Below are 23003 nucleotides of genomic sequence, written 5' to 3'. Positions count from 1 at the left end.
CACTTTGAGACCTGCTGATGAAAGGCACCACCTAAGAGCTAAGTATGGTGGGTGGGGCTGGGGACCCGCCACTCTGGGTTTTTGGTTCGGGGCCCATCGTCTAACTGCGCCTTGCCTCCCAGATTGATAGGTCAAAGGCCAGCAGGGCCCAGAGAGCCTTGCCCAGGGATTCCACTCTGGGGGAGCTGGAGCGGCTCTCTTAGAAAGGCAGCCAGGCTGGCTGGAAAGGCTCCAGGTGGCGGAGATTCCCCATGCTCCAGGTGAGCTGTCCCAGTGGTGAATTACCCTCTGGGTTAACAACGTGCGCCTCCTTCCCCGTCTGGATTTGTCGGGCTCCAGCCTCCAGCCCTGGGATCTCGCTCTGCTTCCGTCTGGCAGCGTGCGGAGCTGGAGAGGTTGGTCCATCCCTGTTCTTCCCTGGCCTGTCCCGCGCGGGTGGACCCCCGCTCCTGGTGGGACCAGCGCCCCGCCGGCTCCCCCGGGGTCAGCGAGAGCGGCCCCTTGAGGGACAGCCCAGGTGTGACAGCATTAGAGCAGCAGTCACAACTTCTGCTTTTGTGGTGACTGCTCTCTCCCCGGCCTCTCTGCCCTGCAGCCCTGGAGGTATAAATCGGAGCCTCTGTCTTCCCTTCTCGTTTGGGGCTGGGTTTTGCAATGCCGGTTCCTCCTAACTTGGTATAAAGCTGCTGCTGTGGAGAACTTCTGGGCAGGACGTGGGGAAGGTGGCCGCTGACAGAAGGTAAGGCGATGCTCTTGTCTTTCCTTACAGTCGGGGCAGGGGGGGAGGTGGGGGGTTATTATAATGATTCCAGGTGGGGCCCCCTTGCACGGGGCACTGGACCCAAAACATTTATAGCCAGGATTTTGCTGATTGTGCCCCAGCGTTTTAGGAAGAGGACTTGTCAGGTTCTGTTTTGTGGCTGCTGGATTCGTCTCCTGCAGCAAACGTGTCCCACAGGCCAGTCACACTCAGGGTGCAATTAACATAAGAACATCCGAGCTGGCAGACTGGGTCAGGCCAACGGTCCATCTAGCCCAGGACTGCCTCCGACAGGGGCCACTAGCAGAGCTACAGGGAAAGCGTACAGACCAGGGCAATTTTGGAGACGTCCACCCCTGTCTTCCCCTCTCAGCTTCTGCCTTCACCCCAGTACCTATGTGGGATGTCATTGATGCATAACCTCATGCTGGCCCCCTGCACAGGGAGGATTTCAACCCCAGCCATGCTTGCTGCCCCATGGCTCTCAGTGTCCCCCCAGGAGACCTCCCCCGCCCCCCGGGGTGGAATATCAGACCACCTGGCTTCAGCCTTTTCAGGATGAGCCGCTGTTCTTTTCCCACAGGGATTCTGTTCCCAGCGGCTGTGGTTATTCCCTTGGGGATCTCCCCCACAAAATGGCCTGTGTTTAAGAACGTGACCCAGTGTCCGTCCGTCTAGGGGGATGGGAAATGGACAGCGCCAGATGAGGTGTTTACAGGAGTCAGTTGTGTGCCCGACGGGGCTGAGTACCCCATCCTGCACAGAGACCCTTCACTGGTGTGGGGGGAGCCCTGCATATGTGGGGCCGGGGGGAGTGTTGCAGGATTAACACTGGCCTTCAAACAGTTACACGTCAATTTCGTGCATAAAGTGAAATCTGGGCCCAGCCTTCTCTGCCGCCCCGACCCAGTGAAACCGTGTGGTTCTGGGCTGGGAAATGGGGAAGCTGGATGTAGGGAGCCCAGGCACAGGAGACCCCTTCCTGCCTGCCCCACACCTGTCCTGGGAGGGCTCCTCATGCCCGGTGCTCAGGGAAGTGGGCGTGAACACGCTGTTGGCTAGGAGCCCCTCAGGCAAGGCCCTGCATCTTCACAGAGTGCCCAGCGCCGTGGGTCGCAATGGGGCCTGCAGGGTGCCAACGCGGCAGGAATACGAAAGAGCAAATCCTCTGCTCTGCGGCCTTGGGTGAGGCTTCCCCATGCGAGCCCTGGCCCGGAGCTGGGCCCCCTCAGGCTGCGGTCCAGGATCAGTCCCTGGTGTGAACTCAGTAACAGCCCCCGGGGTTATTCTAGGTGCACAGTGTTTTCCCTCCCCTCTGGCACCTTCCACTCCCTGCACCTCATCCCCACGGTGTCTCCCCAGGCCACAAACCACCCCGGGCAGCTCCCCTGCCTCTGATGGATGCCCCCCATCCCATCACATAGCACCAAGGTCTCTTGTGAAGCTAGGAACCCGCCCAAGTCTCTCCAATCCCCTGGGCGCTCAGTCCCCACCCCCGCCACGCTTACAGGTGGCCCCTCCCTGTACAGGGGCTCCCACGGCTGCCTGCCCCAGTACAGATGGTCAGGGCTTCCTGTACGACTGGCCAACGCTGGGGATTAAACCAGAGCTCACGCGGCAGGCGTCCCGCCAGCCCCAGCTCCCTAGCCTGGCTCCGGAACCGGCCAGTGCCTCGGCAAAGGGCTTATTTCACGCAGATGCGGTGGGGCGTATTCGCCCTAATGGGTTAACTAGAGCTGAGATCTTACATCAGGCTGCAATTTCCTCCTGCTGTAGGACACTGTCCTATCACTGCACTATTGCCCACCTCCCACTTCAGTGCATTTCTCTTCCTCTTCCCCTGTGTGGGCGGCGGTGTCGTGATCTCATGTGGACACACAGGGAGCTGAGCCAGAGCGGCTGGGGAGCAGAGGGGTTCCTGCTGCGTTTCACAAGAATACGGCAGGACCATCCGCTCTCAGCCCCAAAGAGAAACTGAGGCCTAGAGCTGCAGAGGTACCTAGGCGCCGAGCTTCCATTGATTTCAGGGGGAGCCTGTCCTGAAATCTCGGCACCTGCGAGGAGCTGGGTGGAAGTGACTTCACGCAGGTACCTCTACGCCAAGGTGAAAGACCCGCACCATGGCTGTGGCTGGCCCGGGCTGGCAGGGCTGTAAAATTCCAGTGTAGACGTGTGGACTCGGGCCGGAGCTTAGGCTCTGAGACCCTCCCACCGGCCGTGGGATCTCAGAGGGCGGCTCCAGCCCGAGCCCGAATAGCTACACGGCCGCTTTTCGCCCGGTGTCCTGAGCCCCACCAGCCCAAGTCAGCTGAGCCAGGCTCTGAAAGTCGATGCGGTGGGTTTTTTTATTGCCGTGGGGACGTAGCTACAGTGTCTGTGAGAGAGCCTGGAGTTTAACCCAGGTCCCCTGGCCACCATCTCACCCTGTGTCTGCTGGCGAGTCGGGCTTAGACTGAAGTCTGGTTTGCCCCCGCTGAACAGCTTGAGGTCAGGTGAAATTCCCCCCGTGCCATAAGTCCTGTGAATCTGCCCCACCTCCGCTTAGCCCTGCTTCACAACGACCAGCGGTGCCCAAACTTTTCCTCTCCCCCACCCCCCATAATGGATTGTGTCCGCGGCCTCCCCGCCCTGGCCAGGAGCAGAGTCGCAGCAGGAGGCCAGGGGCTGCTGCTGGGGGCCAGGAGTGGAGCAGGGGCTGGGAGAGGGACCAGTGGCTAAGAGTGGGGACCGGGGGCCAAGCCGCGGCCAGGAACGGGGTCTGGGGGCCGAGAGCTGGGGCTGGGAGCGGAGCCAGGGCCGCAGTTGCAGCCGGGGGCTGGGGTGGGGCTGAGTGGCTCTCCCTTCATACCCCCTGTCGGGGCTGGCCCGGGACCTGCTACCCCCTCCCCCCCCCCGATGCCCCACAGTTTGGGGACCCCTGTACTAGACACAGATGCGAGAGTTAACAGCCTGGGGGCAGCACTGACTGGAGGCCACAGAGAACTCAAGAGCAGGTGTGTTCAGTTGTGTTGAGCGATGTTACTGACAGTGATTAAATCTCTGGGGTATTTTCGCCATGGTTTGTGCTTAGGCTGGAGCAGGCTTCCTGGCAATGGCTCCTGAGATCCAGGACCGCTGAGGGGCAACGTGTTGCAGCCTCCTGGCGCCTTTGCGTCTGTCTCCAGTTCCTTTCTCATAGATCTGGCTCAGCCACAGCCTTGACACTTATCTCTTTACACATACATTCCTCATTCACACACAAAACAGAATTAATCTACACAGAACATTTTAAACAGGAACAAGTTGCAGTGCACAAGAAAACAATCACGGCATTCTTTTACTTCTTTTAAAATGCTAAACATCCGATGAAGTGAGCTGTAGCTCAGGAAAGCTCATGCTCAAATAAATTGGTTAGTCTCCAAGGTGCCACAAGTCCTCCTGTTCTTTCTGGGAATACAGACTAACCTGCAACAAAGTAGCGACCTTAAAAAGTCCGTCACTGCCTTGAAATGAGCCTAGACGCAGATTCCGCCTGATGCACCTTTACCAAATGGCCCATTAGGCCGTTCCTTGCTGCTGTTCAAAAAAGGGGCCTGGCAGGATATGATCAAATCATACACCAGTCCATTGACTACAGGCTACAGAATTATTCCACTATTCTTCCTTTTTTATTTTAAATTATACAAAATACAAACATAAAATCCTACTACTGCATGTCCCTCCTTTGGCCCCTTAAGAACAATTCTTGCGAGGGTCACACTTTATACAACTATTTCATAGCAATCGACTGCGCGAGCGTTTGAGCGTGTGGTTGTAATTTAACAAACGTTTTCAATTTAACAGCGCATACAACATATTCCGAGCCAGCAAACACAGGACAATATTAATACAACTAGTAATGGGAACCGTGATAGACAACATGCCCTTAGAGGTCAGGGACCAGCCTGTAAAAACGCCATCCCAATGACAGGCTGGCAGGTCTTCTTTAGACTTAGCAGTTTTTAGCATGTTTTTATTGGCCTGTGATATTTGAATGACGAGCTTCCCTACCTCCCTCTGCGTTTGGTGTAAAAACGGAGTCACTTTCTTTAGTTTGTTCTGTTCACGTGTTCCCGACGGTGTGGCCTTTCTGCAGGGTTCTGTGGTGACAGGTAGGGACACGCACACCCGTTTCTGAGGGCTTTATGTCGTGCACTCCTGGGTATTTAATACCCCTTTTTTATTTTAGCTTATTGACCCGTAACCTGGGGTAGCCAAAAGGATCCCAGGGTCAATTTGGGGAGCGGGCTCCCCTTTTATCTCTTTGTCTTTACGGATTGTTGGTGAGTCCAATTTATAGCCATTTTTATTTTTGCTAATTGTGGATTTAACAAGACTTTTACTGGATTACTTTGAGTCACAAACAATTTTGTTGTCTTTATTTTAATTGGGGTACCTCTTTCGAATGCATATTCTTTGGTCCAGGTTCTGGGGCATGTGCCTGGGAACCATAGGTTCAATTCACTACGGGGTATTGGACAGTACCCCACACTGACTGGGAGGGTTGTTTCTGTCTTTAACAGGGTTATTTTACGGATATGGTAATTGTGGATAGGTGGAACTCCCAGTGGTCGTATTCCCAGTGGGACCCTTTATTTTAACCCCTATTTCCCAGTGGTTTGGTATTCCTGTGGTGTTTATAAGGTGAACCTTAGGTCCCACCTCCCCTTCCCAGGCATTATAAGGAGGGCTGCGTTTGTTTTCATGATTGCTTTAATCACCTGGGCGCTGAAAGCTCCCAGAAGCAGGTAAAGCCAGACCTGACACTGGAGTCTTCTGTTTTGCGGGTTAAAATTTTGGTGGTGAAGCAGTGCCTCGTGCCCAGGTTTCAGGATGTTCTTTTCTGCAAAGAATTCAAACATCAGCTAGTTTGTCCCCATCAGTAAGTGCCTGCCTTATTTTTAAAGTTGTTCATTTGCCCTCCTTTAACATTTCCATAGGGGCGTGTTGCAGCCTCCTGGCACCCTTGTGTCTGTCTCTGGTTCCTTCCTCATACGCTTAGTTCGGCAATGGCCTTTTACACTTAGCTCTTTACATTCCTCATTCACACACAAAACAGAATTAATTTACACAGAACCTTTTAAACAGGAACATCAAGTTGCAATGCACAGGAAAACAATCCCGGCATTCTTTCACTTCTTTTAAAATGCTAAACCCACAACAAAGTAGTGACCTGAAAACGTCTGTCACTGCCTTGAAATCAGCCTAGACGCAGATTCCGCCTGATGCACCTTTACCAAATGGCCCATTAGGCCGTTCCTTGCTGCTGTTCAAAAAGGGGGCCTGGCAGGATATGATCAAATCATACACCAGTCCATTGACTACAGGCTACAGAATTATGTCATTCTTTGTTTTTTACTTTAAATTATACAAAATACAAACATAAAATCCTACTACTCCACGTGCACCCACTCGCTGTGATCCTGGCTCCTGTCCCTGCCCTGGTGGGGGTGGGGCTGGCACCCCTTGCATGCCCCCGGGCACACTGCAGGGGACTCGCTGCCTAGCAATGCCCGTTGCCATCCACACAAGGAAACAGGAAGGTGCAGGGAGGGCTGAAAAAAGACCAAGTCTCTACAATCACTAGCATCAGCAGAAACAAGTTCTTGTTTTTATTGTGGGCGAGATGCATCTTCCCTTCCCCGGCCCTTTGGACATGGCGGGGGGCGGAGGGGAGTCCCCTGGGTGCAGGTAGCCCCACCTGAAGCCTGGCCAAGAGGGAGACCTCCCTCCCCTTCATTCTCGGGGTCGCTGTGTTCTCCGCACAGCGGGGCAGAGGCCTGGGGGCTTTTCATTCTCTTAGCAATGATCAGGTTGTCTGGGGCAACGCTTCCCGCAGAAGGGCTGGGTAGAGCCGGCTCCCACACCATCAGCCACTAGGCAGCGCTCCTGGTGTGGGAATGGCTGGGTCCGGGTCTCAAGTGGGAGAGGATTAAACGCCACGCGGCTGTGTTTGAACAGGTGCCCGGGAATTGAGGGGGTAGTTTTGGGGTGGAAGGGCCAGGAAACACAGGTCCAGGGGATTGTGGGATAGCATTGGTGGCCTCTCTGGACATGAGTCGGGCAACTGAGGCTTGAGCTGCATCCGCACTGCAAAAACCCTGGTCTTGGACTTGCGTCACAGTGGGACTTGGGCTCAGACCAACTCCTCCGCATGGCTCCCTGAAGGAGCCTTATCTCTGTCATTGGTTCATTCCCTACTCTCCCCTAAGCGCCTCCTTGGGTTTATCTTGCTGCAGTCAGGCAGGGTCATAGGTAAACTGAGGCATGCAGGACACTTACAAAAATAATACCTATAACTCCCTCCTTCACAGTAATTAGCCATGGGACCAACCCGCCTCGGGATGGGGTAGATTTTGGAGTCTTTACATCAAGCGTAGATGTCTTGCAAAAAGATCCGCTCAAGCTCAGAGAGAAGGTCTGGGCTGGATTCAGGAAACCCTGGGGGAGGGTCTGTCATTTGGGCTATGCTGGAACTCAGGGTACTAGTCAGAGTGGGCCCTTCTGGGCTTCAAACTCCCATCCCAGTGGGACCCCAGGGCAGGACCGTGCCACATCAGGTGGCAGAAGAACTGGAGAAACCAGATTATCTGTGGCTCAGTGCTGCTGCTGAGCCATTTCCAGGGTGACAGCTAATGCAGGGGGAACCTCCATTGTCACCCATTCCCCCTCCACTTTCTAAGATCCAGGATGCAGCATAGACTGCTAGGCCCGTAGGTCCAAGCTGGCAAAACGGTACCAAGGGGGACCTGCCTTACAGCCCTGCCTGTGCACACTACCAGTTGTGCACAAGGGAAATGAACAACTGTGTCTGCAAGTGGACCCAGAAGCCCACCTGTTGTGCAGGTGCAATCGACTCTTGATGCATCTGGGGGCGTTGACTGAGAGAATCAGAGCGGTGTAGGACTGCAAGGGACCTCGAGAGCCGTCTAGTCCCGTTCCTGCACTCAAGGCAGGACTAAGTGTTATCTAGACCATCCCTGACAGGTGTTTGTCCAACCTGCTCTTAACAATCTCCAAGGATGGAGATTCCACAACCTCCCTGGGCAATTTATTCCAGGGCCTAACCACCCTGACAGGACGTTTTTCCTAATGTCCAGCCGAAACCTCCCTGGCTGCAATTGAAGCCCATTGCTGCTTGTCCTATTCTCAGAGGTTAAGGAGAACAATTTACCTCCCTCCTCCTTGTAACAGCCTTTTATGCACTTGAAAACTGTTCTCATGTTTCCCCTCAGTCTTCTCTTCTCCAGGCTAAACAAACCCCGTGTTTTCAATCTTCCCTCACAGGCCATCTTTTCTAGGTCGGTGGTTTTCAACCTTTTTTCATTTGCGGACCCCTAAAAAATTTCGAATGGAGGAGTGGACCGCTTTGGAAATCTTACATCTAGTCCACGGACCCCCAGGGGTTTGCAGACCGCAGGCTGAAAACCATCGTTCTAGACCTTTAATCATTTTTGTTGCCAGGGCCGGCTCTCGGCACCAGCAAAGCAAGCACGTGCGTGGGGCGGCACGTTTCCAGGGGCGGCATTCTGGCGCCGGCCATCATAGGCGCCGACTCCCTGGGTGCTCCGGGGCTGGAGCACCCACAGGGAAAAATTGGTGGGTGACCCACCGGCAGCTCCCTGCGCCCCCGCCCACCCCAGCTCGCCTCTGCTCCGCCTCCGCCTGCTCCCCTGAGCACGCTCCCGCCGCTCCGCTTCTCCCCCCACCCCCCGGGCTTGCCGTGAAACAGCTGTTTTGCACAGCAAGCCTGGGAGGGAGGGGTAGGAGGGGAAATGCGGGGTGCCCGAGGGAGGAGGTGGGGCCGGGGATTTGGGGAAGGGGTTGGAATTGGGCGGGGAAGGGGTGGAGTTGGGCTGGTGGGGCATCCACATGTGTAAAAGCTAAAAAGGGAGGGGGGCAAAATTTTTTTTGCTTGGGGCAGCAAAAAACCTAGAGCCGGCCCTGTTTGTTGCTCTCGTTTGGACTTTCTCCAATTTGTCCACATCTTTCCTAAAATGTGGCACCCAGAACTGGACACAATACTCCAGTTGAGGCCTAATCGGCACGGAATAAAGTAGAAGAATTACTTCTCCTTTCTTTCTTAGAACATTCCTGCTAATATATCCCAGAATGATGTTTGCTTTTTTTGCAACAGTCACTGTTGACTCATTTTTAGCTTGTGATCCACTCTGACCCCCAGATCCCTTTCCGCGGCGCTCCTTCCTAGGCAGTCACTGCCCCGTTTGTATGGGTGCACCTGATTGTTCCTTCCTAAGTGGAGGACTTTGCATTTGTCCTTATTGAATTTCATCCTATTGACTTCAGCCCATTTCTCCAGTTTTTGTCCAGGTCAGTTTGAATTTTAATCCTGTCCTCCAAAGCACTTGCAACCCCTCCCTGCTTGGTATCATCCGCAAACTACACAAGTGTACCCTCCATGCAATTATCTAAATCATAGATGAAGATATTGAACAGAACGGGACCCAGAACCTATCCCTGCGGGACCCCACTCATTTTGTCCTTCCAGCCTGACTGTGAACCACTGATAACTCCTCTCTGGGAGCGGTTTTCCAACCAGTTTTGCTCCTACGTTGTGGTAACTCCATCTAGCCATGGGATCTGACTTGGGCACCTAGCTTTTGCAAATTTGGCCCTTAAATTGGAAGGGTTTGAAAAGACCTGTGAGCAGAGGGATGAGGGTCGGGGGGGGGTGGGTCTTCACCACCAGAGGGCTTGAAAGGTCAGTTTTTGGAAGGGGAGCTCAGATCCTGGGCACCGTTCCATGGCAAAGCCTAACCGTCGGTTCAGCCCTGTGGAATCTGGTGGGTCCATCAATATTCGGCTAGAGGGGCGTGAGCCAGGATGGTGTGATGCATAAGCCACTGGGGAGCGGGTGTTACGTAGCCCAGGCTGGGTCAGTCTGCGGGTGATCGGAGTCTGTAACAGCCTCCTGGGCACAGAGGGTGGCTTTAGAAGCTCCCGGTTCAATCCCTGGTGTATCAACCCAGATGGTGGCTGTCACATGAGAACATGCCGGGGCAATTGCCCTGTATCGTTAATATTTGTCTAGGGCTGTAAACGGACAGGAACCGTAGCTGTTACCAAAGCTCCCACCCCAAAGCGACGGCAGGCCGAAGGGGTGGGGTTTGGTTTATATTCCCCAACCCCCTTCCCTGCCTTTTTGGCTTTCTTCCCTTTATTAAGGGGCAAAATGGAAAAAGGAAAAGAAGTGGGGGGAGGGTCCAGTTCTGGGTTTTGTGGGGGAAAATGAAAAGTTTCACACACACACACCCATTTTCAGGAAAAGGCCATTTTCCATTGAGAACGGTCTAAAGGGGAAGAGGTGGAGCAGCTTTCCTGGCTGAGTCTCTGTGCGGTGCTCAGCCTGGGGGAGGGGCACTTAAGCGGGGGGTCTGTGTAGCCCCTGGCACAACCGGCTAGAGTCTCAGCTAGGGTCTCTGGGGGTTTCCATCATCCACAGAATAAACATAACCAGCTTGGCAGTTGGGCAAACCAGCCCTTTGCCCTGATCCAAACACCCCCAAACTTTAAAAAAGTTTGGCTCTGAGTCCAGTTTGGAACATGCCGTCTCAGCCCATCTCTGTCTTTTGCACTTGCACGTGGCTTAAAGGAATGATTCCCACAAAGGGTTAAAAAGTAGGGCTGGATCCTGTGATGCGGTGAATTGGCCTCCTTGGAGCTATGCTGGTTTACAGACGCTGAGGATCTAGCCCACACAGATGGCAGAGTAGCTTGTAGCAAGCCAGCGTGTTTGCCTGGAACATCACACTCCGTGGGCAAGTGTTGATCCGGCTGGGGGGAAAGGCTAAATGGGTTCTGCCGAGTCAGTGAGACAGGTAACACAACGGGAGATAGAGCAGAGAGAATCTAGGGTGTGGGCTGAGCGGCCCTGAGGGAGGAACCGGAAGAAGCAGCCCTCATTTGAGCTGGTGTTTATTTTCTCTCCGTCTTGTTTTCTGTGCTAATAAAGCCAAATTCCATCCTGGGGCGAGCGTGGACTGTGCCGAGAACGGGGCCTGTGTCTGAGGGCAGGTTGAGAAAGGCTCCCGTTTCCTGTTACACAAAATTGCTCACCGGAGGTAACACGCCTGAGTTGTTGTCTTCGATTTCCCCGTATTGCTGCAATGTTTCCACAGACAATATTTACCGGAGCAGCCCCACAGTGAAGGGTATGACTCATATTCGGTGACTCTGAGAACATGCCGCCCAGGATGGACGGTGCGATCCATGAGGAGGGACCCGAGTACTTTACAATGGGCAGTTTCGCCTCCGAGCAGGGGCTGCATTTGCAGAAAGGCATGCTCCCAAGCTGCATCTGCTCCGTGGATGCCCATTTGGTGGCTTTTTTTGATCTCATGCCTGCAGGAGAGGACAAATAAGTTATATATGTGTTCCCACTTAGATCACCGAATCATAGCTGTGTAGGGAGTAGGGACCTCAAGAGGTTGTCTGGCCCCCGCTCCCACGCTGGATTAAGTACCCCCTAGACCATCTCAACAGCCGTTTCCCGCTCGTTCAGCCAGTCAGACGTCCACAACTGCTTTGAACAGACAGCCACGCCCGGAGTGCAGTGGCCATGGACCAAGCACAAGGCTGTGTTACACGGAGCTGGGCCCTTTTCTGCCCCAGGAGAATGTCGTATTTCAGCAGAAGGCCAGGCTCACCAACCTCCTTTTCAGGGGTCAATCCGGACGTGGTTCTGGATCAGGAAATCCACCTGCAGCAGGTGGCCACTTTGAGAAACTATCTTGAGGACAGGCTGGATCATTTTGTGCATGTTTTTTCCAAAGTGGTGTTGGCTAAAGTCCAGGCAGAGTGAGTTACTTTGATAGGTTCACTAGAGCGGGCAGGAGGTGGACCCCCCCACACCCCCAAGACCCAGCACCCCCGCCTGCCAGAGCCCCAAATGCCCTCCCACCCCCGCTGTGGCCGGAGGAGACCCAGCCCGCATGCCCTAGCCAGCTCCCCCGAGCGCCGGGCTGGCCCCAGTGCCGGGCCGAGCTGCTGGCTCGACGCCCGCCTCCCAACACCGGGACATCCCCAATGCCGGACCAAGCCGCTGGCCTGACCCCCCCACCCAGCAGGCCCCAGAGCCGCCCTGGGCTGCCCCATCGGCTTCAGGTGGAGAAGGAGGGCAGGGCCTCGTGGCACAGCATGGGCAGGGCCACAGCCTGGGTCTGGGGAGGCTTAGCCTGCCCTGGCCTGATACCCGCCGCCCCCGTTCGTTAGTGAAGGGCTGCAGTGTCAGAGAGGAAAAGCAGAGCAGTGGGTCCCTACTGAGAACGATAGGGACGCGCAGCAAGCAATGGGGAAGGCTGCTGACGCTGCCCAAGACACATCGTGAATTTAACAGGCCAGATCCTCAGCTTGACTAAATCAACATATCTCCATTATCCCCCCCTCCCCGGGAGCGACCCCAGTTCGCACCAGCTGAAGATCGGGTCCAATATCAGTATGTACTTATTTGCCTGAGGAAAAAAAACCAAATGAATCCAATTCCTCTCCCCCTCCTGCAGTGAACAGTGGGACTCCTTGCAGGATGTGGGGCACGCAGATGGGCGTGAGGTGATATTAGCACTTACCGAAGAGAGAGAAAGGGTTTGCAATGGATTTCATTGACTTTTATAGGTAGGGAGGGGTTTTCACGTGGCAGGAGGAAGGGTCGGGAGGGAAAATGGCCAAATCATGTTTTTCTGCATGGAGCTGATATCGGGGTGGGCGGTGGGGGTAGTGTTATGTACCCCAGAATCTTAAAAGAGATCCTGGAAAGAGGGGGAAACGGGACTTGTGCTCTTTTTTTTTTTTTTATCGTCTATCAAGAAGGCGGAAAAGATTGTTGTAGAAGGTGGTGGTTTGCTGGCTTTTGAAAGTTAGAAACTCAGGTTTTTTCTACCCTGGGAGTCTTTACGGATGTCAAGTTTTATGGATGTCGGGCGAGCTAGTGATGTGATGACTTCACAGGGTATAAGACATTGAAAGCTGCAGCCACCAAGAGGGGCAGGGATTTCTACTCAGCTTGTTTACAGATTTCTTTTTGTTAAGGTCTCTTTAACTCCAATGTCCAATGCACACTCAGGAGAAAGGACTTCTTTGTTAAAAGGCTGCATAGAGGTGCTCAAAACATTTACTTAAAAAAGCACAACTTGGCATTCCCCCCAGGCCCTTTGGCACTCCTGCTAGTTTAACAATATCTGTCCATATGAGATAATTTTTTTAAATCATCACAGTAGCAGCCCCTTTTATCTAAGAAGAACCAAACCACTAATACCAGGGCCCACCCGTCTGAGTGTCCCACAGCCTAGTGCTGGAACTCTGTGGCCCCTCCCCTTTCTATCCACATAGAATCGCAGGAGTGGAAGAGACCATGAGAGGTCGTCTAGTCCAGTCCCCTGCACTCGTGGAAGGACTAAGTATTATCTAGACCATCCCTGCCAGGTGTGTGTCTAACCTGCTCTTAACAATCTCCAGTGACAGCTATTCCACCACCTCCTTGGACAATTAGTCCTGTGCTTAACCACCCTGACAGTTAGGAAGTTTTCCCTAATGTCCAACCGAACCCTCCCTGGCTGCAATTTACACCCATTGTGTAAATTAAATGTTACATGGTACACCCCAAAGAGCCTTTGTAACAGTTCTAATTTTTCCTTAAAGAGGAAAAGAGGTTATATGTGTTTAGGGGACTTCTTTTACTGGCCCCACTGCCTGGAAGAAAGGACTCTGGGGTTTTTTATTTTTACATCAGTGTATGTGTAAGAACAACTGCAACGAGAACGTGGCTTGCTTTGAGGAGCTTTCTTTAAAGATTCCCTTTTCTAGCAGGTAAGATCCTTGTTATTTTGTCTCTGTCTTAGCTACCTATCTGCCCCCCCCCCCCCCCATCACCACAGAGTCTGAGCACTTCATGAACTTTAATGGCTTTCTTCTCACAGCTCCCCCGGGAGGTCGGAAAGTGTGGTTATCCCCATTTTACAGCCAAAGTCTGTGGCATCTATTCGGAAGTTTTAACACAAAAGTCTATGGGGAATTCAAACGGTGAGCCAGATCCTCAGCTGATATAAATCAACGTAACCGCAGGGTCTCTTTTAACCACCCTATCGCATTTGATAGTGAAAACGATACAGCTGCTCCAGAATTCTACAGCCTGATGATTTAAAAAATAAATTATAGAAAAGGATCTTATTCTCTCTTAAATTGTATAGGTTTTAAAGTCATTTCTTTAGAACCCCATTGAGCTGTTCCTGATTAAATTCTATACAGAGCTTTTTCCATAAGGGTTGGAAAGACCAGAAACTTGCATCCATCCATCCGTTCATCTAGAACGTAAGAACGGCCATACTTGGTGGGACCAATGGTCCAGGATCCTGTCTTCTGACAGTGGCCAATGCCAGGTGCTTCAGGGAGAATGAACAGACCAGGCAATCATCGAGTGATCCATCCCGTTGCCCACTCCCAGCTTCTGACAGTCAGAGGCTTTGGGACACCTACAATATGGGATTGCACCCCGACCATCTGGGCTATGAGCCATTGGTGGACCTATCCTCCATGAACTCATTTTCTTTTTTGAACCCTGTTATCATTTTGGCGTTCACAACATCCCTTGGCAAGGAGTTCCACAGGTTGACTGGGCGTTGTGTGAAGAAATGGTTCCTTTTGTTTGTCTTTAAACCTGCGGCCTATTCATTTCTTTGGGTGTCCCCTGGGTCTTGTGTTATGTGAAGCCATAAATAACAGCTCCCTATTCTTTTTCTCCACACCAGTAATGGTTTCATAGATCTCTACCATATCTCCTCGTAGCCATCTCTTTTCCAAGCTGGAAAGTCCGAGTCTTATTAATCTCTCCTCGTACGGAAGCCGTTCCATCCCCCTCATCATTTTTGTTGCCCTTCTCGGTATCTTTTCCAATTCTAATCTAGCCTTTTTGGGCTGGGACAACCAGACCTGTGCGCAGTATTCAGGGTGCGATCCAGCGTTCACGGTGTAACGCATTCCGGGTGCGCACACCTTGACTACACCTGGAAACTGCTTATACCGCCTCACTCGCTGTTGTTTCGGAGGCCCAGCTCCTCAGAGATAGTCAGGTGTGTAAGTCCCATTGGGAGCCTTCCAGATGCTTACGGGCTGATCCTCACAAACACATCTATGGGACAGGGAAGTGAACCCATGACAGGGGTGCCGGAACAGGGGGAAGAGGGGGCAGGGGGCCAGGGCCCCCCCATTTTAAAAAAGTGGGAGCGCTATGTTCTCCCATTTTTTACTGGCCGTAAAGGTGAGCGATGGGAGGGGGACAGAGGAGCAAGTGGCGGGAGGATGGGGTCTTGGGGGGAGAGGTGGCGCAAGGGCGGGGCCTTGGGCGAAGGGGCGGCACAGGGGTGGGGCCTCAGGGGAAGTGGCAGCATGGGGGGCGGGGCCACAGTTCAGGCATGAGTGGCCCCTCCCACCTTTAGGGACCTTCCCCGGTCCTGACCCACGACCTCCAGTTACCAGCCAGACAATTTGCACAAGGGTCCATGGCAGACCCAGGAGCTGAACGCGGCTCTCTGGAGCTGTAAGTGAACATCTAACCACGAGAGCAGCCGGCCTGGCCGTGCAGCCCCCTCGCTGCACGTTCAGGACACGGTGAACATCCTGCTTTTGACGACTTGCTGAATTGTGTTCTCTCTCCCCCCCTTCCTTATCACCCGAACAGGCCCAGAGCGATTCTTCCAGCATGGGTGACTTGATATTCGATGGCGATTTCTCTGACCTCTTCAAAGGCTACAATTACACCGACTACAACACCGTCAACCCCAGCGCCGCAGCTGCCCCGTGCAAGCCCGACAACCTGAACATCAACAAGTACGTGGTGGCGGTGGTCTACTGCCTGGTGTTCCTGCTCAGCCTGGTGGGTAACTCCCTGGTGGTGCTGGTCATCAGCTACAACCGGCAGAACCGCTCGGTGACCGACGTGTATCTCCTGAACCTGGCCATCGCAGACCTCCTCTTCGCCTTCACCTTGCCTCTCTGGGCCGTCTACCGAGCCCACGAGTGGATCTTCGGCACCTTCATGTGCAAAGCCATCTCGGTCCTGCAGGAGGTCAACTTCTACAGTGGGATCCTCTTGCTGGCCTGCATTAGCGTCGACCGGTTCCTCGCCATTGTCTACGCCACCCGGGCAGCCACCGAGAAGAGGCACTGGGTTAAATTTGTCTGTTTGGGCATATGGGTTTTCTCCATCATGCTCTCCCTGCCCATCCTCCTCTTCCGCGAGGCCTTCTGGCCGCCGCACAACGGCATGGTCTGCTATGAGCGGATTGGGGAGGAGAACACAGCCAAGTGGCGGGTGGTGTTGCGGATCTTACCCCAGACCTTTGGTTTCATCCTTCCCTTGCTGATCATGCTTTTCTGCTATGGCATCACGGTGAAGACCCTCTTCCAGACCAAGAACAGCCAGAAGCAGAAGGCCATGAAGGTCATCTTGGCCGTGGTGCTGGTCTTCTTGGTCTGCTGGCTGCCCTACAACATCACGCTGGTGGTAGACACCATGATGAGGACCCGTGCCATCGCTGAGACCTGCCACCGGCGGAACCAGATCGATGCGGCCCTGTCTGTCACCCAGATTCTGGGCTTCACGCACAGCTGCATCAACCCGCTCATCTATGCCTTCATCGGGCAGAAGTTCCGAAACAGCTTCCTTAAGATCCTGGTCTACCACGGCCTCATCAGCAAAGAGTTTGTCTCCCGCTATGGACGGGGGTCCTCCTTTGCTTCCACCTCCGGCAACACCTCCACCACCCTGTGATGGCCACACGACTCCTCCACTCACCGGGGATAGCGTCCCACCACAGTTAGTGCCAATGGCTGGCCTCAGCTTCTCAGGGTGATCGGGACCGTGCAGATTCTTTTAGCACTATAGCCTCAGTTTACCAAGCCAACCAACACCGTCCAGACTCTTTTACCCAGCACAGATCATTATGCAGATTACAATTACGCAGAACACAGCAGCAAAAAGCAGGCATCTCTTCTCTGGATAATGCTATGATGTTCCTTCAACCCCTCCCCGCAGGATAATCCGATTGTTCGCTGCCCGTCTCATCTGGGTCATGCCCATTAAAAAATAAATAACAACTCCAGACAATCCAAGGCTGCATTTCTGTACGCGGCATCCCGAGCTCCCAGTCCCCTCGCACAGTGGGGTTTAGGAACGACATTAGAAAAATTTCCCTTCCTCCAAAGGCGTGAGGAACGGAGAGTCAGAGTGTGGGGTGGAGGTAGCCGTCAACAGTAGTGGTATAAACTAAGCCTGGAGATATATTGTGCGAGCAGGAATATTGTCCTTAACTCTGCCCCTGCAGCTCCATCAGCCTTTTACGTGCCTTTTGCATATTTCACATGGAGAGCTGAGAATGGTTCCATATTTTTTTAAGTGCAGAATTGAAAAATGTAATTTGCCAAACTGTGCCTGCAAACTGTGGTCACTGGATTTGTGATCGTTCGGTCAGATGCTAAGAGGTGCGGTTTCAATGTGAAGGAGAGCGATTCGTGACCTCATGGAACAGGAAGGGTTAGGGGGTGTTCGAACATTAGCTTTACATCCGTTGATTGTATCATGAGCATGGAATCGTTTTGCTGAGTTGCCAAGGATTGCTAGTTGGATGGGCTTAGATAGCTATGCTGACGTGTTACCATAATAGGCACCGTAGTGAAACCATAGCTAGCTAGATGATAAGATGTTTGGATGAATGCATGATATTTGAATTGTTAAAGTGTCTTTACATTTGTGTACAGTTATGACCTTTGGATAAATTAGAGCAAGGCAGGAAAGTTGTGACAAAGTTCCATGCGGATTCAATAAGGTTTACTTTCAGTTTTAGTGGTGAACATCTGGGGCTGGCATCAGTGTTTTTCACTTCTAAAAATATAGATAATAAACTCTTGACTTCTACAGTTTCAGATCCCCGACCCTTTCCGCTTTAGATGGCAAATATGTTGTCATCCAGAGTTTCAAACAGAGGCCAAAACTTAAAACATGAGATGACAAATAGACTCACCAGCAGACTGGAGAAGATAAGCTGTGGGGGACATGAGAACAGTTTTCAAGCACATAAACGGTTGTTACAAGGAGGAGGGAGAAAACTTGTTCTCGTTAACCTCTGAGGACAGGACAAGAAGCAAGGGGCTTAAACTGCAGCCAGGGAGGTTTAGGTCGGACATTAGGAAAAACTTCCTAACTGTCAGGATGGTGAAGCCCTGGAATAAATTGCCCAGGGAGGTTGTGGGATCTCCATCATTGGGAATTTTTAAGCGCAGGTTGGACAAACACCTGTCAGGGATGGGCTAGATAATACTTAGTCCTGCCTTGAGTGCAGGGGACTGGACTAGACGACCTCTCGAGGTCCCTTCCAGTCCTATGATTCTATGATATGATTCATTTGACTTCACATTAATGTAGTATCTGCTACAGAATGGTGCATCTCCACTGTACAACCACGACTCACTCAGAAAAATGGACATCTTGCCAGTTTGGGAAAGCCAAGAAACTGGAGAATTAAAACTTTCACAACCCTCTCTTCCCGACACTGATCCGGATTCAAATACACGTGGGTGAAAAATCAAGAGGGTTTTTGTTTTCAATTTGAAAAGCATCCACATTTATTGAATCCTTGCCCTAGAAACAAATCTGTTTGTTAGTTTCTGGCAAGGCTCTTTGACTGCACACCTGCACTGATCCCTGGGGAGAAGATCACAGCAGTATGCCTTCGGCTAAAGCCACTGGGATGTGCAAATGGGTGATGAATGAGCTTCTGCTGGACCAGTGGTGGCAACCTTCACTATGGGGTCTCTCAGGGCCCAACCCCGCTCAGCAGCTCCCTGTCCCTCATTAGTGGCGGCTGGGCCACATGCAGAGGTTGGGGAGCCAGCAAGAGCCTGGGCTCACAGACCAGGGTTGATTAGCTCAGGATCAGGCTGGAAGATGCAGAGAGCTCCAGGGCAGGGCTGTGGTGTTAAAAAAGGCAGCTGAAGTGGATATACGCTGCAGTGCCCCTGGGATGCTAGGACTCCCCATAGGCCCGGGGTTAAGCGCGATCAACCTTGGTCAGCCCCCAAAGAATGCCCTGTCTTCTGAGACAGGGTTGTGTGCTTGCCCCTCTCTCCTCCCCGCTGATTTGGAAATTCTCTGGCTTAGCCAAGCCTTCAGTTGTCCAGCTTTGTTCCATTAGTTCCTGGCAGATGCAGAAGCAAAGCTGGACTGGACCGAGACAGCCCCGCTGATGCCCCACACCCTGGGGCGAGCCCTTGTGAGGTTCAGGGGCACCGTGAAAGCTTTGCCCTGAACTCTGATGAAGGGAATGTGCCACGCAGGGTGTCTACCAAATGGGGGAGATTCCCTCTTTGCAGAGAGGCCAGCACCAGCCGAGGCCCAAGGGGTCAGATATTCTGCTGGGATCAGGTTGCTCACGCCCATGGAGCTGCGCTGATTTGCCCTCACTGAGGACCTGGCCCTGGGTACTTCCCTATTTGCTCTGTGTGGACACTGAAGTTCCCAGGGCACGTTCTGTACAAGACATCGTGTTCCCCAGGTTCCCCCTCCTCGCCGCTGCGTTGTGCATGGCTGCTGCCCTCCGCCCCAGAGGTGACTGCATTTCAGGGCAGTTGTGTAAAGCGCGCAAGCAAAAAGCCAGAGCGTGTCATTTCCAGGGTGGTGAAGCAGTCATTACCCAAGAGTCCCTTGTAAAGGCAACACATCCTGTGCCTCTGAGAGAGATGGCTCTGCTCACATACCGTAAGCTGCTGGCGTCATCCTCCCAACGCAGCCGAGCCGGCGGCTCTCGATAGCCTGGCTACACACTCAGAGAGCAGAGCAGGGCCAGGAAAGACCCCTTCACCCCACCACGCCCCCTGCGACCATATTTGATTTCCATAATTTATTCATCCCAGGATGCTTTTGTGCCCCCACGCTATCCCTCAGGTGGATTAGACGCTAGCTTGGAGAGGGAACAGAGTGCCGGGCTGGCGACAAGCTGGAATGTCATGGGGGCTGTAAGCGGACGGTGCACATGGGAGGGGGCAGGAACGGCTGGCCGGTGCTCACCCTGACTGTCAGGCAACAGATGAGACTAAGAACAAGCCAGCACCATTACTCTTCCCTCTACAAGAGAGGACAACCCGCCTCGGCTTCTGGGGGCGACATCTGGCACGCACAGCATTCCAGGGTAGGAGGAGAGGGGTCTTTTTGAGACCCTTAATGTCAGGCCTTAATTCTTACCAAGGGTAACCCCTGCTGACTTCAGTGCCAGTTAGTTGGGTCCTGTGAAAAGCTCGAGTCAGTCCCCTGGAGAGCAGGATTTGGCCCTTCCTTGGACCATGTGTCTGTTCCCCTGTGGCAGGCAGTGGATACTGGTGTAGTTGGACCATTGCTCTGACCCAGTGCGGTGGGGGACAGGATAACAGGTTACACTGGCCACGGGGCAATCCCAGGATGGCAGTGTCCTGGGGAGCTCAAGGCAGCAGATTGTGGGTGTCCCAAGAGGCTGTGGATTCATTTGGGCTCTGTGCAGAACAAGCCAGGAATGGCGGCGGGCAGCAGAGATGACCCGGAGGAAATTAATATCTTGCTTCTCCTCTCCCTTCTGGTCGACAGCAGAGACAGGATTGGGGCTGCTACCTATTCGCACCAGTGGGGAAGGGAATCAAGCCCCCCGGCTGTCTCTGCACAAGCCTCTCACAGAGCGATGCCCTGCCTTGGCTAACCCAGATGGTGGCAACCATGGGATGGCTAGTATAGGCAAGCTCCAGGCAACCTCCCAGACAGCCTCTGTCCTTTCCTTCTGCCTCTGCACTGGATTCCCGGGGGCTGCCACAGAGGGGCTGAGGAAAGACGAAATAGCCACCCCTAGGGGATGTCCATTGACGGGGCACGGACCTGGGCACCTCCTGGGCTCACCAAGCTGTCTGGGGCTCGGAGGACAAGCCCGTGGCAATCAGGGCTGAGCCCTAGCCTTGCACTCGCACCCCGAGGAAAGAGGGGGTCCAGCCCCCTTCCCCCAGTCCCAGCTCTGTGCAAGCAGGAGCCCAGCCCCGTTTCAGCTCGGCGCCCCAGGTGGAGAATGGTGGTTTGTGAATGGCCACAGCCGTCCCCGGGCTGTCCACCACACACACACTTGGCAGCTGGGCTGTGGGCAGCCACCTGGCTGGCATGGCAAGGGGCCAGGTGTCTGCCCTGGGCTGCAGGAGAAACGTTCAGGCCGAGGTCTTGAGCAATGGGCCAGGAGAAGGGCCCCCTTACACAATGCCGCGAAGCACGAACTACAGCCATGGCTCTTCCTGTCAGAGTCTTGAGTAACTCCCGGCCCAGGAGCGGTGAGGAGCCGGGGGGCTGGGGGGGAGCACTCGGGCTCAGGGACCCCACAGTGACTGGCTTGCTGATTCAGGACCAGGGGGAGCTGAACCGGAGCAGTTTGGGGAGGGGGGAGCAGGCCGGGGCGCAGCAGGTGAGGAAGGAGACGGGGCAGAGAGCGAGGGATGGACGTGCTCACGGGATGACCAGGGTACGGCCATGGGCCAAGCAGGCAGCCCCGAGCCCAGCATGTCCTGTATAGGGTGCTCCCTCTGCATCGCTGTGAAATCAGGAGCTGCCTGCGGGCCCTCCTGGGGCGGGCCCCGAACCATCCGGGGAAGACGGGCTCCCCCGACGCAAGACCAGGCTAGGCCCCAGCCCTGCAGTGGGACCCCTGGATCTAACGGCTCTTCTCCAACTCCACCTTGCCCAGCTGCTGCTGCTAGACTGGCGAAGGAGCAGGGCAGCTGGCACCAGGGCGACCCGCGCAGGGGAAGTTGGGGACCCTTTGCAAAGCCCCGCCCTCAACCCCCAAGCTGCAATGTCCAAGGTTCAGGGGGCAGCATCTCCCCTCTCCCACCGGGGGGATAGCTGGGCATAGGGTGTTGGTGGAGTTAGGGGACTGATGGGAGAGGGGTACCCTCTGGGGGTTCAGGTTATTACTCCCGTGGGGATCGTCCTACACCCCTCATGGAGATGGAGCCAGGGCAGCTTCATGCCACCCTGTTTCTGGTGCGTGGGGGTGGGGGCCTCTGAGGCTGCAGGGTTGGAGCTGGCCCTGGCTGGCACCCACACGGGAGACCCCCCACCCCAGTCCCGGCTTTGTAGACGGTGACTTTGTCTGGCACTCCTAGGCCAGCAGGAAGCCACAGCCATGTCCAACAGGCTGGCCTCCAGGGGTGAACATGCAGCCTGGGTTTGCCAAAAGGAGCCTTGAGGATCAGATGCCTGACTCCCATGGGATTCCAGGGAGTCTGGCACCCAACTCCCTTGGGCTCCTGAGAAAATCCCAGAACCTCACGGGCATCCTGGCAGGCGGATGGCAGGGCCCCGCTGGCATAGCGGCGCGGTGATGGAAGGGTCCCATCCGATGATGCTCCCCTGGGCAGGATCCCGGTACATTGTGCTCAGGAAGCCCAGCTCTGGATGCCCGCTGGTGTGATCAGGTGCCGGGGCGTAGGGTTTGCTCAGAGGGTGCCCTGCTGCTGGGCTTTCTGGGATGGGACGTGGGGAACAGCCTCTTCATAGAGGTTAAGAGGTTGGCTGGGCCTTCCCAACCCCCTCTGGGACCGGAGCCTGGCGCAGCCCCCGTGGGTGGGGGAGAGGGCTGGTCTGTAACCTTGGCTGGGAACCCTCTTGCCCAACGGACCCCGTCGCAATTCACTGCAATCGGGCCAGGAAACCTCACTGGGGCTGTTGGCAAAGAGGTGTCTTCCCTGCCCCCTCTTGTGCGTTCCAGCTGCAGCAGCCCTGGCACTGGGGGAGCCGAAGACCCTTCCCATCAGGACACAGGGCCTGGGGCAGACCCAGTCTCCGGGCTGCCTAACGCGCGCAGCCGGCCTGGGGTTCCAGGAGTGCCGGTTCGGCCAACGGCAGCTTTCCGGGGAAGTGGAGTGAACCTGGACTGGAAGCGTCGCGAGACAACACGCAGAGGCCAGCTTTGCTGAATGTAATTGCACGTCAGAGCTCCTGTGGGGCCCGGGCTCCTTTGGGCACAGATCAGAGACCTTCGCTGACAGCCCTGCTCAAGCCAAGAGTTTGTGGACTGACCCGCTTCGTGGGCTGTCAGCAGGCTCTGAACCTGGGGCCTTCAGCACCACAGCACGGCCCTGGGCCGCTTGAACAACCCCGTTAGCAGTAGTAGGCCGTTATCCTCTATGTGGGCCAGCCACTCAAGGGGGCTAAAAC

General features: G+C 54.4%; 1 protein-coding gene across 5 annotated transcripts; it reads left to right on the top strand.

The window, feature by feature from the left end:
* Positions 1 to 600: 600 nt before the first annotated feature.
* LOC140895386 (C-X-C chemokine receptor type 2) lies at positions 601 to 22805 on the top strand. 5 transcript variants are annotated; one of them, XR_012154179.1, is made up of 2 exons: positions 601 to 739; positions 22555 to 22805. XR_012154179.1 is itself a non-coding variant. In XM_073304927.2 (2 exons), exon 2 carries the CDS (start codon positions 15489 to 15491, stop codon positions 16557 to 16559), a length of 1071 nt encoding a protein of 356 aa, XP_073161028.1. In that variant the 5' UTR covers positions 601 to 739; positions 15468 to 15488; the 3' UTR covers positions 16560 to 18373. The 5 variants fall into 5 exon arrangements, 4 of the variants coding, with proteins under 4 accessions (XP_073161028.1, XP_073161030.1, XP_073161029.1 ...); XM_073304927.2 differs by lacking the exon at positions 22555 to 22805 and adding an exon at positions 15468 to 18373; XM_073304929.2 differs by lacking the exons at positions 601 to 739; positions 22555 to 22805 and adding exons at positions 2655 to 2755; positions 15468 to 18373.
* The last annotated feature ends 198 nt before the right edge of the window (positions 22806 to 23003 follow it).

Source organism: Lepidochelys kempii, chromosome 11 (assembly GCF_965140285.1).
Source record: "Lepidochelys kempii isolate rLepKem1 chromosome 11, rLepKem1.hap1, whole genome shotgun sequence".
NCBI lineage: Eukaryota > Metazoa > Chordata > Testudines > Cheloniidae > Lepidochelys > Lepidochelys kempii.
This window is presented reverse-complemented; position numbering and strand designations above follow the sequence as displayed.

Coding starts and splice junctions, on each gene's coding strand:
- LOC140895386 (XM_073304927.2), top strand. CDS start 15,489: ATGGGTGACTTGATATTCGATGGCGATTTCTCTGACCTCTTCAAAGGC.